This window comes from Macaca fascicularis, chromosome 16, assembly GCF_037993035.2.
Source record: "Macaca fascicularis isolate 582-1 chromosome 16, T2T-MFA8v1.1".
Lineage (NCBI taxonomy): Eukaryota > Metazoa > Chordata > Mammalia > Primates > Cercopithecidae > Macaca > Macaca fascicularis.
The window spans coordinates 88,592,448-88,607,420 of NC_088390.1; the positions used below are offsets into that span (position 1 = coordinate 88,592,448).

At 51.2% G+C, this 14,973-nt stretch overlaps 1 protein-coding gene across 50 annotated transcripts in view; it reads right to left on the reverse strand.

Annotated features, from left to right (window-relative positions):
* The window catches only part of CCDC57 (coiled-coil domain containing 57), a 119,071-nt gene that overhangs the window by 68,265 nt on the left and 35,833 nt on the right, over window positions 1-14,973 (reverse strand). For 41 of the 50 annotated variants that reach the window (XR_012426366.1, XR_012426362.1, XR_012426374.1 and 38 more), the window contains 3 exons: window positions 13,053-13,211; window positions 4,112-4,274; window positions 3,545-3,676 (listed from right to left, as the gene is read on the reverse strand). Coding sequence is in view for 33 of the 50 variants with exons in the window: in XM_074020995.1 (XP_073877096.1) it covers window positions 3,545-3,676; window positions 4,112-4,274; window positions 13,053-13,211 (454 nt within the window). In the remaining 17 variants the exon portion in view is untranslated. Of the gene's footprint in view, window positions 1-3,544; window positions 3,677-4,111; window positions 4,275-13,052; window positions 13,212-14,215; window positions 14,384-14,973 lie in introns of those variants that run through there. The other 9 variants (XM_074021003.1, XM_074021001.1, XM_074021002.1 and 6 more) reach the window with 3 other exon arrangements.

A 14,973-nucleotide genomic window follows, 5' to 3' on the forward strand; every position in this document is an offset into this window, starting at 1 on the left:
GGAAACTCTAAAAGCAACCAGAGAAAAGAGACATGTTACACTCGGGCCAAAGGGCAGGCATAGGGATGACAGACCTCACAAGGAGCCACCAAGGTGGGAGGACAACGAGGCGAGGTGGCTCTGGTGCAGGAGGAGAGACAGGCCCCACCCACCCGGTTCTGGGGTGAGGGAGTGTCCTTCTCTAACCAAAGGTGAGGGCACTTCTGCCTCCGACCAGGAGGGACTCGCCGCTATGAGTCTTTCCCTCTGGCTGTGAACAACTAGAACAGCAGCCACATTAGAGGAAACACCTGCTTCCAGACACCAGCACAGACCCCGGATACCGGAGAGGGAAACACAGTCCCAGGGCTCTGGCCCAGCTCAACCATGAGTCCAGCCAAGATGTGTGCAAAAGGCACAGCTTCCTCTTCTGCGGGGCCACCCTGAGGGATGCAGAGCCTGCTCCCTGCTCCGCACTCCGTGAACACAAGCCTGAAGCAAGACCTGGACCCCTTCCCAGGGTGCTCTGACTCCCTGGCCCACTGGCTCCTCCATGCTCAGCAGCAAGGCCAGCCGGCCTGGGCTCCCAGGAGGAGAGCTTCACACGCCATGCTTAAGGGTGGAGATAATGCAAACAGAACGTGAACCTCAACTGGCAGTTCAGAAACGGAGACAGTAAACTGCCCACCGCAGTGCCGTGATAACACTGGTGAACAACATGAAGGACCATTGGTGAGAAAATTGCTAGGTGCGTTACGGTGTGGCCACTTGATAAAATATGCAGACATTTAGATTCTGTTTGTGAAGAACTGTAATGATATGGGAAAATATTTGCGGTAGAACCAAAATGAAGAAAGAATTCTCCTGGAGAAACAGTCACATGAGCGGCAGACCGCTGAAGGCCGCGCTCGACCTGGCCAGCTACAAACTGGGATACCGAGTGCCCACAGGCTTACCAGGCTCTGTCCTAGGATGCGCTGAAGGTGCTGGCTGCATGACCTCACTGGCTGAGCATTCCCGCCACAGCGGCAAGCAAGGCTCAGAGGGCTCGGCAGTGTGAAAGGAAAATATCATTAAGCTAAAGGGAAAAGTCAAGCTGGGAACTGCTCAGGGCAAACCTGCCTCCCATTCTATTCAGTCACCCTCTGCTCACTGAGGTGAATGCACATCTCACTGCCTCCTTTGGAGAGGCTCATCAGAAACTCGAATGAATGCAACCATCTGTCTCTTACCTACCTATGACCTGGAAGCCCTCTCCCCACTTCAAGTTGTCCCACCTCTCCAGACGGAACCACTGTTCATCTCACACATGTTGATTGATGACTCACGTCTCCCTACAATGTATAAAACCAAACTGTGCTCTGACCACCTGGGGCACATGTCATCAGGACCTCCTGAGGCTGTGTCAGGGGTGTGCGTCCTCAATCTTTGCAAAATAAACCTTCTAAATTAACTGAGATCTGTCTAAGATTTTCTGGGTTCACACTTTGGTAACCACAGGGAGATTCTGAGTGGAGTCGCCTCTGACCTTTGACAAAACTCCTATCGGTACTTGGTACTGGAATGAGCTAACTTTATGGCTCAAACCAACAGGACAATTTGCCGAGGTCTGGGAGCACCCCCTCCAGAGAATCCGATCTCCCCAAATTTGGTCAAGATTTAAAGTTTATTTTGCTGTACGACATTGGCAGAAGAGCTGAGGCAGGGCTTGCTTGTCTGTTAGAGAGCAGTCTTCAGCCTGAGACCCATCCCTAGGTAAGTAACTGAATTGGCATTTGTCTTGGCTAAAGTTAAGATTAACAACCAGGCTGGGCATGGTGGCTCATGCCTGTAATCCCAGCACTTTGGGAGGCTGAGGCAGGCAGATCACCTGAGGTCGGGAGTTCGAGACCAGCCTGACCAACATGGAGAAACCCCATCTCCACTAAAAATACAAAATTAGCCAGGCGTGGTGGCTCACACCTGTAATCCAAGCACTTTGGGAGGCTGAGGCAGGCAGATCACCTGAGTCAGGAGTTTGAGATCAGCCTGACCAACATGCAGAAACCCCATCTCTACTAAAAATGCAAAAAATTAGCCGGGCATGGTGGTACGCATCTGTGGTCCCAGCTACTCAGGAGGCTGAGGCAGGAGAATCACTTGAACCTGGGAGGCAGAGGGTGCGGCGAGCAGAGATCACGCCATTGCACTCCAGCCTGGGCAACAAGAGCAAAACTCTGTCTCAAAAAAAAAAAAAAAAATAGGCCAGGTGCGGTGGCTCATGCCTGTAATCTCAGCTACTTGGGAGGCTGAGGCAGGAGAATCACTTGAATCCGGGTGGTGGCGGGGGTGGTGGTGCAGTGAGCCGAGATCGCGCCACTGCACTCCAGCCTGGGCGACAAGAGCGAAACTCTGTCTAAAAACAAACAAACAAACTCCAAAAATTAGCCAGGCATGGTGATGCGCATCTGTGGTCCCAGCTACTTGGGCAGCTGAGACGGGAGGATTGCTTGAGCCTAGGGGTAGGAGGAGATTGCAGTGAGCTGAGATTGCACCACTGCACTTCAGCCTGGGTGACAAAGCGAGACCCTGTCTCAAAACAAATGAGTAAAAACCACATGAATGAAGGACGAGCTAGGAACAATCTTCATACCAGTTAGGATCTGAGTCCTAAGTACACTAGGCTGCCTTGGCACTCTTGGAGGAAGCCCTGCCCATCTAGGCCCTTCATGACAAGCCAAGCCTCAGGCAGAGAAGCGAATCAAACAGGAGAGAATGCGCACCAGCGGCGGCTTTGTGCAGGGAGGTGGGACCAGCAGGGGGCAGGGACTCGGGGTGGTCTTGTTGCAGTGGTCTTGTTGCGGGGGTTGTGTTGCGGTAAGGGTGCTTGGGCACACTAACGTGTCGACTGCACTGACCTGTGCACTCCAGGCCTGCGCATTCTACTGCATGTACCACACCCCACGGAAAAAGAAAAGCCGTCTGCAGGCCTAGGGCAGTCCTCCCATGCTGGGCCCTCTGTGCTCGCCCCCAGCCTCCTACAGCCCTGCACCCCACTCCCGTCTGCCTGTGGACCCAGCTCTGCTCTGATGAGCTGTGACAGCTCAGGCAAGCTCCTCAGTGTCCCTATGTCTCAGTGGACATGGTGCCAACCTCCAAGATGAAATGAGTGGAGGGATGTCAAGGCCTAAGGGCAAACCCTGGCATAGGATGAGTACTTAACTACTGACCACTAACGTCACTGCCCAACAAAATCAGGAGCGGTGATGACAGATTCCTAGCATAAAATGACCTGCTGTGACGGTCCTCAGGCAATACCATAAGAACAAACTCACATGAACGTCTGCTATCTCGTAATATTTGGATTTGGGATTTTTAAAGCTTTCGAACATGAAAGATACAAAGAAGCCTGAGTTCACCTTAACTCTCTCAAGCTTCTGACTTACCCTTGTTTGTGCAACAGGTCATTTAAAAAGAACACAACTGAAAGACTTAACTCCAGTCTTGGTAGGATTTGGGGATCCGGTCCTATTTTCCCACTGCTGCTGTTGAGCAAAGTTTCAAAGAGCAGGCTGGGCACTCTCACCTGCGCCCCTGGTCCGGGGAGCCCATGCATCCTCAGGGCCTGCACGGCCTGGTCTCGTTCCAGGGTCACGGCCTTCAGCACCACCTCCTGCTCCCGTAGCGCCCGCTCTGTCTCCTGCAGCTTGGCAGCAACCTGGGAACAACGCTGGGACTCAGTCCCTGTGTGGATGACGGGGCAGCTCCCATGCCTGCTGAGGCTCCAACAGCACACATAGGTGGGAGATGCTCAGAGCACCAGGCTCCCCACTGTGGCCAGGCCGCCAAACCCTTCCTGCCACCCACACCCCTGGCTGTCCTTGCAGGCCAGCAGGGATCATGGGATCATGCAACGCTACTTAAACCCGAGGCTGGCCAGCTACAGAAACCGCTTATGCAAGAAAGTCAAGGTGGGTGGACAGGCGGGGCGCATTTTTATTACTGTAATTTTTGTTGCTACACAGCATACTGCTCAGTGAGGTTTAGTGTTTTCAAATTTAAAGAACCATTTGGTGAGAACCAGACCCGTCCTGCCCAGCCCCACCTCTGCAGAGGCGCCGAGAAGGCCCCAGACCCTGGTGGCCGCACACACCTGACTTTTTGCCGTGGTCAGACCCTGAATCAGGGCCTCTGACTTTTGGATCTGGTCCCTTTCAATGTCGTCACAGCGGCGCTGCCAGTCCAGGCCCAGCTGCACCTGATCACGCTCCAGGCTCCGCTCCCTTTCCACCGCCAGGGACAGCTGTTGCTTGTACCTAAGGACATGTCCAACCGCCCAGCATTAATGCTTCCCGAGGAGGAAGCATTCCACAGGAAAAGTGGAGGCGCGACGGGAAAGGCAGGGCTGCTGCTGTCCCTCCTGCTCTCGCGCGGCCTTCACTGGCCTGACGTGCTCTGGGCTCCTGTGGATGGGCACACGGGGGTGCCCAATACGAAGATGAGCAGGCGCCAAGGATGGCCGGACGCCGGAGAAAACCCAACACCATGGAGGAAGGGGATGGATGAGGGGGATGCGCACAAATCAGAAGAACCAGCACGCGGGAAGAGAGGGAGGAAAGCAACAACCTTAAAACATCATAAACTGGTTATGCACAAAGGAACGGAGCTACGAAAGCAAGCAGAGCAGGGTGGACCCAGCCACGGGGCGGGCAGGGCTGGGAGAGCCCCCGGAGCGAGCGCAAAGGGACAGAGGGGTGGGAACGCAGGAACCCGGGGGCTTCCTCCAGAAGACCAGCATCTTAGATCAGAACGGAGGGAGGAAGCCACCCAGGATGGAAAGGGGCAGGTCCACCAGGACGGGGCAGGTCCACCAGGATGGGGCAGGTCCACCAGGACAGAGCAGACGCCAGCCTTCAGAGAGCTCTAGAGACCCCACACGCACACAGTAAGGGGAAACGTCACAGTTCGAAGGACAAAAGAAAAGTCTACAGGGGAAAAAGAACAAAAACTGGACGGGGACTAGGCCTGACACCAGCAACTCTGGGACAGAAGGCCGTGGGGCCACACGTTGGGGGCAGAATTCCAGGCTGTGGGTGATCCTGTGGCGGGGAGAGGTCCCTCCTGTCCGAGGCAGTGACGCAGAGACGGTGGGAAGGCTCTGCATGGGAGGGAGACTCTCCTGCTGGCTTCATTGCACCGGTAAACTTCAGGGAGTTTGAATGATAGCAATGGAGCCATCATGTTGTAAGAGGGTCCCTGGAGGGGCTGTGTGGCCAGGGCTGAGGACGCCTTTAGGGTGGAGAGTGCCCTGGCTGTCAGCCAGCGAGGGAATGGAGGCCTCGGCCCCACAGCTGCAGGGACTGAATTCTGCCAACAGCTGGGTGAGTCTGGAAGGGGCCCTGGGCCTCCAAGGAGACGCAGGCCCGGCCATCATTGATTCTAGCCTGGAGAGACCCTGAGCCGGGAAGGGCTGAGCCCTGCCTAGGCCCTCGCCCCAGAACCTGAGATAATAAATGGGTGTTTAAAGTAGCTAAGCTGCTAAGTTTGTGGTAATTTATACACAATGTGTTCTTGTTTTTGTTTAATTATTTTTATGGTTTTTTTTTTTTTTTTTTTGATACAGAGTCTTGCTCTGTCACCCAGGCTGGAGTGCAGTGGCGTGATCTTGGCTCAGTACAGCCTCTACCTCCTGGGCTCCAGTAGTCCTCCTGCCTCAGCCTCTCGAGTAGCTGGGACTACGGGTGCATACCACCACGCCTAGCTAATTTTTGTATCTGTTATAGAAACAGGGTTTCGCCATGTTGCCCTGGCTGATCTCAAACTCCTGGGCTCAAGCCACCTGCCCACCTTGGCCTCCCAAAGTGCTGGGATTACATGTGTGAGCCACCATGCCCGGCTACACATACTTTTTTTTTCTTTTGAGACTGAGTCTGGCTCTGTCACCCAGGCTGGAGTGCAGTGGCGTGATCTCAGCTCGCTGCAAGCTCCGCCTCCCAGGTTCATGCCATTCTCCTGACTCAGTCTCCCAAGTAGCTGGGACTACAGGTGCCTGGCAACACGCTTGGCTAATTTTTTGTATTTTTAGTAGAGACGGGGTTTCACCGTGTTAGCCAGGATGGTCTCGATCTCCTGACCTCATGATCCACCCGCCTCAGCCTCCCAAACTGCTGGGATTACAGGCGTGAGTCAATGCGCCTGGCCCCACACATACATTTTTAAATCCCTGTAACTGCAAAAATAAATAAATCTTTAACATGACACAGCAGCTGTCACCACATCTATCTTCCCACTTCAAACAAATGGGACACTGGGCAGAAAACGGGGCATGGCTTTCACAGAGTGAACGATGAACACACGAGCAGTGCGGGGCCCAGGCCCCTCAGAGAAGGTCCTCGCGAGATGGACCCACTTGCTGCCCGGCTTCTCTCCACAGGCCCTTCCGGATCCCCACAGGGACGGTGAACCACGCAGAGCACGGTGTTCTTGCTGAGGAGAAGACAAAGTTTGGAGTTTGGAGAAGCTGAAGTAGTTGAAGTGGTGAGGCAGAGTGGCAGAAAGGAGGGGATCCTGGGATTGGGATCTGTGCAGGGATCTCCTAGAAGTTGTGGCTGACAGCCACATGCAAATACACAGGAGAAGCCCACACGGGCTGGACCAAGAGCAACTCGTGGGAACGGAGCAGCCAGCAGGGAGCTCCGTGTGCACTAATTCCCAGAGCTCGACAGGGCGGCCGGCGGAGCGTCCTTGGAGCTCTCTCTCCAGGGCACGCAGTGGGGTCTGGGAGAGTCATGGTGCTGAGTCAGCCCTGGTGAAAAGGCTTCTCTAGACCTGCCCCACCTGCCCTTGCACCGATTTTTAAAAAGTCTCAAAAGGGTCAAGCTGCCACGTAAATACTAACTGCAGCCAAACAAAAAACACCACAGCCAAATCCAGACCCTCGCCAACATCATATTCACCATGTCTGACATCCAGTGAACACTTAACCAGATGGGCAAGGAAGTACAAAAGAAATGTAGCTCTCGGCCGGGCGCGGTGGCTCACGCCTGTAATCCCAGCACTTTGGGAGGCCGAGGCGGGCGGATCACAAGGTCAGGAGATCGAGACCATCCTGGCTAATACGGTGAAACCCCGTCTCTACTAAAAATACAAAAAATTAGCCGGGCGCGGTTGTGGGCGCCTGTAGTCCCAGCTACTCGGGAGGCTGAGGCAGGAGAATGGCGTGAACCCGGGAGGCGGAGCTTGCAGTGAGCCGAGATCGCGCCACTGCACTACAGCCTGGGCTGGGCGACAGAGCGAGACTCCGTCTCAAAAAAAAAAAAAAAAAAAGAAATGTAGCTCTCTCCAGTAGAAAAATCAGCCAATAGAAACAGACTCAGAAATAAAGATATGATGGAATTAGACAAATACATTTAAGCAGTCATTAAAATAAGTTCAGAGATTTAAAGGCAACCGTGCACACAATGAGGAGAGAAATTAAATGTATAAAAAAGTCTATTGCAATATGTGCTGTTTTCTTTCAGTGAATGGAAGAGTTTAACAAAGAAGGAACATTGGAATCAAGAGTTGAGAATGTAAGCCAGGTGCGTTGGCTCACACCTGTCATCCCACCACTTTGGGAGGTCAAGGCAGGTGGATCACCTGAAGTCAGGAGTTCAAGACCAGCCTGGCCAACATGGTGAAACCCCGTCTCTACTAAAAATACAAAAATTAGCCAGGTGTAGTGGCGCATGCCTGTAATCCCAGCTACTCTAGAGGCTGACACAGGAGAACTGCTTGTACCCAGGAGGTGGAGGTTGTAGTGAGCTGAGATTGTGCCACTGCACTCCAGCCTGGGCGACAGAGTGAGACTCCATCTCAAAAAAAAGAAAAGAAAAAAAAAGTTGAGAACTTTATCACGTTTCTTTTCTTCTGTGTTAGTTTGTATTATGAGCATTTTCTACATACACAAGTAATACGTAAAACTAAGTGTGCTTTCTTGAAGATAATAATACATACTATTTAATTTCAGTCAGTGGCAGTATTTAAGAACAAAAAAAAGAATGCTGGAAGGAAGAGCTAAGAACATTATTACAACATGTTTATTTCAGCATTGGTACTATTCCTTTTTTTTTTTTTTTTTGAGACCGAGCCTCGCTCTGTCGCCCAGGCTGGAGTGCAGTAGCACCATCTCGGCTCACTGTAGCCTCCACCTCCTGGGTTCAAGTGATTCTCCCACCTCAGCCTCCAGAGCAGCTGGGATTACAGGCACCCACCACCACGCCCAGCTAATTTTTTGTATTTTTAGTAGAGACGGGGTTTCACCGTGTTGGTCAGGCTGGTCTCCAATTCCTGACCTCAAATGATCCACCTGCCTTGGCCTCCCAAAGTGCTGGGATTACAGGTGTGAGCCACCACGCCCGACCGGTAATTTTTTTTTTTTAGACAGAGTCTTGGTCTATTGCCCAGGCTGGAGTGTAGTCACACAACCAAATACCTTTCACCTATGAAAGGAAACATTGTCAACCTAGAATTTCTCATCTAGTGAAGATGCTCCTCAAAAATACGGAGACAAAGTTTCAGACAAACAAAAGCTGAGATGATTCCTGAGCAGCACATCCACACCACAAGGCATATTAAAGGAAGGGCTGAGGCTGAAGGGAAATAATACCATGCGGAAACCTTACATCTGATTTGTAAAAAATGAAGAACATCAGAAAAAAATATTAGAAAAGGTATAAAACTTTTTCTTTCTCGTTTTTATTTTTATAAAGGATAGTCTGATCAAAGCAAATATAATGATTCCCCTTACATAAAATATAAGAAAACCATAGTAAGGCCGGGCGTGGTGGCTCACGCCTGTAATCCCAGCACTTTGGGAGGCCGAGATGGGCGGATCATGAGGTCAGGAGATCGAGACCATCCTGGCTAACACGGTGAAACCCCGTCTCTACTAAAAAATACAAAAAAACTAGCCGGGCGAGGTGGCGGGCGCCTGTGGTCCCACTACTCGGGAGGCTGAGGCAGGAGAATGGCGTGAACCCGGGAGGCAGAACTTGCGGTGAGCCGAGATCGTGCCACTGCACTCCAGCCTGGGTGACAGCGCGAGACTCCGTCTCAAAAAAAAAAAAAAAAGGCCGACAGAGCGAGACTCCGTCTCAAAAAAAAAAAAAGAAAACCATAGTAAAAAGGAAGAGGAGGCTGGGCACGGTGGCTCACGCCTGTCATCCCAGCACTTTGGGAGGCCGAGGCGGGTAGATCATGAGGTCAGGAGTTTGAGACCAGCCTAGCCAAGATAGTGAAACCTCGTCTCTGCTAAAAATACAAAAATTAACTGGGTGCGATGGTGGGCGCCTGTAATCCCAGCTACTTGGGAGGCTGAGGCAGGAGAATCGCCTGAACCCAGGAGGCGGAGGTTGCAGTGAGTCGAGATCGTGCCACTGCACTCCAGCTTGGGCAACAGAGCAAGACTCCGTCTCTCAAAAAAAAAGGAAGAAGTAGCAGAAACAGAGGTCATTCCTTGAACACAAGCAGAAATTGAAGAGTTTTATATTATACATAGAGTGGTAAATATTAAACAAAGACTGTATATCTTATAAATCTCAGAACAACCATTAAACACGTAAGACAAAGAGGTTTATATAATAAGAAAACTGGAAATAAAATGAAATTCTAAAATATATTCAATGGATTTTTTTAAAAGCAGAGAAAAAGAAACAAAGAACAGATGAGGATAATAGAACGCAAATAGACCGGGCACGGTGGCTCATGCCTGCAATCCCAGCACTTTTGGGAGGCTGGGGTGGGCCCATCAGTTGAATCCAAGAGTTCGAGACCAGCCTGGGCAACAAAGCGAAACCCCGTTTCTACCAAAAATACCAAAAAATTAAGCAGGCATCACAGCACACGCTTGCAGTCCCAGCTACTCAGGAAGCTGAGGTGGGAGGATCGCTTGAACCCACCTGGGAGGTTAAGGCTGCAAGTGAGCTAAGATTGCACCACTGCACTCCAGCCTGGGTGACAGAGCAAGACCTTGTCTCAAAAAAATAAATAAATAAATAAAATAAAATGAAGAGAATAGCAAATAGTAAGTGGAGATTTAAGCCCTAATATACAAATACATCAATAATGGCATTAAATTAAATTATCTAAACCCCCTGAGGAACAGGCAGAGTGTTACACTAGAAAAAGAAGACTCAAACGCAGGCCGCCCACAAGCCGGGCACGGCGGCTCGCGCCTGTCATCTCAACACTCTGAGAGGCCAAGGCAGGAGGATGGCTTGAGTCCAGGAGCTTGAGACCAGCCTGGGTAACATGGTAAAACCCTGTCTCTACAAAAATAGAAAAATTAGTTGGGTGTGATGGTATGTGCCTATAGTCCCAGCTACTTGGGAGGCTGAAGTGCAAGTATGAGTTGAGCCTGGGAGGTTGAGCCTGCAGTGAGCGTGAGCCCTGATTGTGCCGCCGCACTCCAGCCTGGGTAACAGAGTGAGATCCCACCTCAAGAAAAAAAAAAAGATGAAGCACAAGTTAAAGCACAGGGTGGGAAACAAGCAGAAAAAGCTCAAGCAGCCCTGTTAATATCAGACAGAGAAGACTGTGGGCAAAAGAATATTACCAGGAGGGTCAGGTGTAGTGGCTCACACCTGTAATCCCAGCACTCTGGGAGGCTGAGGCAGGAGAATTGCTTGAACCCAGGAGGTGGAGGTTCCAGTAAGCTGAGATCGCACCACTGCACTCCAGCCTGGGCGACAGAGCAAGACTCTATCTCAAAAAGGAAAAAAAAAAAAGGCCAGACGCTCACACCTGTGATCCTAGCACTTTGGGAGGCTGAGGTGAGTGGATCACCTGAGGTCAGGAGTTTGAGACCAGCCCGACCAATACGGTGAAACCCTGTCTCTACTAAAAATACAAAAAAATATTAGCTGGGCCTGGTGGTATGTGCCTGTAGTCCCAGCAACTTGGGAGGCTGAGACAGGAGAACTGCTTGAACCTGGAAGGCAGAGGTTGCAGGGAGCTGAGATCGTGCCACTGCACTCCAGCCTAGGCAACAGAGCGGGACTCTGTCTCAAAAAAAAAAGCACACTGGGACAGGGGCCTGACTGCGGAGGGCAGGAGGGAAGTGTGTGTTGACAGAAGATTCCATAGCTTGCCTGAAGTGGTGATTATATGGCGTAGTCATCCTTTTTCACCCTGCTATAAAGAACTACCTGAGACTGGGTAATTTATAAACAAAAGAGGTTTAATTGACGCACAGTTCCACATGGCTGGGGAGGCCTCAGGACGCTTACAACCATGGTGGAAGGCAAAGGCGAAACAAGGCACGTCTGACATGTTGGCAGGAGAAAGACAGAGTGTGGTGGGGGGAGCTGCTAAACGCTTATTTATTTATTTATTTACTTATTTATTTTTGAGACAGAGTCTCGCTCTCTCACCCAGGCTGGAGTGCAGTGGCATGATTTTGGCTCATTGCAATCTCCACTTCCCAGGTTCAAGCGATTCTCCTGCCTCAGCCTCCCGAGTAGCTGGGATTACAGGCACGTGACACCACACGCGGATAATTTTTGTATTTTTAGTACAGACAGGGTTTCACCATGTTGGCCAGGCTGGTCTCAAACTCCTGACCTCAGGTGATCCGCCTGCCTCAGCCTCCCAAAGTGCTCACCACGCCCGGCCCACCAAACATTTATTTATTTATTTATTTTATTTTTTTATTTTTTTTTTGAGACGGAGTCTTGCTCTGTAGCCCGGGCTGGAGTGCAGTGGCCGGATCTCAGCTCACTGCAAGCTCCGCCTCCCGGGTTTACGCCATTCTCCTGCCTCAGCCTCCGGAGTAGCTGGGACTACAGGTGCCCGCCACCTCGCCCGGCTAGTTTTTTGTATTTTTAGTAGAGACGGGGTTTCACGGTGTTAGCCAGGATGGTCTCGATCTCCTGACCTCGTGATCCGCCCGTCTCGGCCTCCCAAAGTGCTGGGATTACAGGCTTGAGCCACCGCGCCCGGCCCAAACATTTATTTATTTATATTTTATTTTTTATTTGTTTATTCATTTTTTTGAGACAGAATCTCACTCTGCTGCCCAGGCTGGAATGCAGTGGCGTGATCTGGGCTCACCACAACCTCCGCCTCCTGGGTTCAAGTGATTCTCCCACCTCAGCCTCCGGAGTATCTGGGACTACAGGTGTGAGCCACCATGACTGGCTAATTTTTGTATTTTTAGTAGAGACGGGGTTTTACCATGTTGACCAGGCTGGTCTCGAACTCCTGACCCCGTAATCCGCCCACTTTAGCCTCCCAAAGTGCTAGGACTATAGGCGTGAGCCATCACACCCGGCTCACCAAACACTTTTAAACCATCAGAACGCACTCAGTATCCTAAGAACAGCATGCAGGAAACCACCCCCATGATCCAGTCACCTCCCATCAGGGCCCTGCCTTGACACATAGGGATTACAATTTGAGATGAGATTTGGGGGAGACATAGAGCCAAATGATATCATACAGCATACACATTCATCAAAATTCATCAAGTGTAGAGTTAAAATGGATGAGTTTTAGCAAATGTATTCTGTAATAAAGTTGAACGTGTATGGGAAATAGAAGTTATCTTTGTTCAAGTAAGTGTTCATCCCAATGGAGGAAAAACATGAGGACATGAACAATCAGACAAGACAGATGAGGAGATTCCTTGTTTTTGTTTCCCTTTTTGCAGAGATGGGGTCTCGCTATGTTAACCAGGTTGGTCTCCAACTCCTGGGTTCAAGCAATCCTCCTGCTTCTGCCTCCCTAAGTGCCAGGATTACAGGTGTGAACCACCACGCCTGGCAACAGGAGATTCTCAGTGCAGGATCAAACAGCAGAAGCACCTTTATGGCTCTTATCACAGACTGAGAAACACCGTCCTCTGGCCACGCTCCCTCCAGCTGGCGGCCCCTTCTGCGTGTCTTCCCACACCACCCCGCGTGACTAGACATTCTATCTGTCTTGTTCACTGTCTTTCTCCCCCAAGAAAATGTGAGGCCAGGGACTTGATCTGTTCAGTTTTGAATCCTTAGTACCTACAACAGCACCTGCCCATAGGAGACACTAAATGGAAATAACTGCCTGGGGACAGTTACCTTTCAATGTCCTGCTGGGATCGGGCCACCTGTGCCTTGAGCTTCACCTCTTCTTCCTGCAGTGTCTGAATCTGAAGGTCTTTGGAGACCATCTCCTTAGACAGTTGAGCAATCTGAGCATCCCAGGCAGATTTTACAGTTGACGCATCTTCACGAAGTCTAAACATGGAAGGGAAACTATGTAGATGTGGTTCTCACTCACTCAAGTTGTCTCTCACACAGCACTCCCAGCAAACACACACACACACACACACACACACACACCCAGCTCTCAGAGGAAATCCACATCAGAGCTGAAACTTCCTGGCCTAGATGATGGAGATGGTGGAGATGGTTCTGCACAGGAAGAAGTAAAGCATCCGTCCACCCAACTGCCTCCATGCCTGCATGCATCCCACCAGCCCAGATTCCAGCTGAGCTCCTGCAGCACACCAGGCCATGTGCCAGGTTCTTGGTGTGGGGAAGGTGAGGCATGACATGCCTCCCATGCCCACAGAGACCACAGTCACGAGGTAGCACCACTTCTGACCAACTCACCCGCGTGTCCTCGCCATGCCTAGCACAGCACCCCATGTGCAGAGACATTCAACACATTTTCAAATTGCACAGTAAAATAAGGTCCTATAGAACCCATTAAACAACCTTAACAGCAGGACGCCTCTGGGAGAATTACCCAAAATTGAATAAATTTCCCAAGAAAATGTTCGGGACAATATCTAGAGCTGTTAACTCAGGTAGCCACGGTACTAACCTAGGCAAGATGACACCTGCCCACTTGCATGGGCGTAGGCCTATTTCCCTAAAAGACGGGGTAGATGGCTCACAAAAGCAACTATAACATGACACACAACAGACTTCAGATGCTCCTGCGCTGACGAACTTCCGACTGACAGTGAGAAGCAGAGGGTGAGCTGGCTGCCCCCACAGAGACCACCCCTTGTCACAAGGGGTCGGTTAAACCCAGCGAGTGGTGCATTCAAGCCTGGTGTTATATAGAATGGAAAAAAAAGCCACCAGTTTTGGACACATATTTTAGCACGGCTGAAAAGAGACACCATCAAAGGCACCAACATTTCCAGTCATCTCTGGCAACCTGGGCTGACACAGAGTGTGCGTCTGGGCTCCTTCCACGCGGTGCGTGGGCACTGAAGAAACAGACTCACCAGCGGCCTCTGGTGCTCTGGGAAGCAGCTTTATCCCCGGACCATGAGCCACCTAATGACGAGGGCCGGCCCCACTCCCAGCATCAGGACGGTGATGTGACTCTGCCTGGGGCCTCCCCGCTGCACAGTCTCAGGTGTAGACGAATGGGCACGGCCGCTGAGCCCTCACTGCAGGGACAGAGGACACCACGAGCACGAGTGGAAGGGCACCGCTCACCACAAGAGCGAAAATGCTTTTTGGGAGAGGCCAAGGTGGGAGGATCACTTGAGCCCAGGAGGTCGAGGCTGCAGTGAGCCATGATCGCACTGCTGCACTCCAGCCTGGGCGACAGAATGCAACGCCTTCTCTTTCTTCTGTGTAATGGGATGGTTAAAATAAAAAAAGAAGGCTGGGCATGGTGGGCTCATGCCTATAATGCCAGCACTTTGGGAGGCCGATGCAGGCAGATTGCTTGAGGTCCAGGAGTTCGAGACCTGCCTGGGCAACATGGCTAAATCCTGCCTCTACTCAAAATACAAAAATTAGCCGGGTGTTGTGGCACGCACTTGTAGTCCCAGCCACCTGGGAGGCTGAGCGGGGAGGATCACCTAAGCCCAGGAGGTGTAGGCTGCGGTGAACCGAGATCATGCTACTGCACTCCAGCCTGGAAGACAGAGTGAGACCTTGTCACCAAAAAAAAAAAAAAAAAGGAAGAAAAAAATGCTTTCATGTTAATCCTACAGGCTTTCTCTGTAGTTCCAAACTCCAACCCAGCACA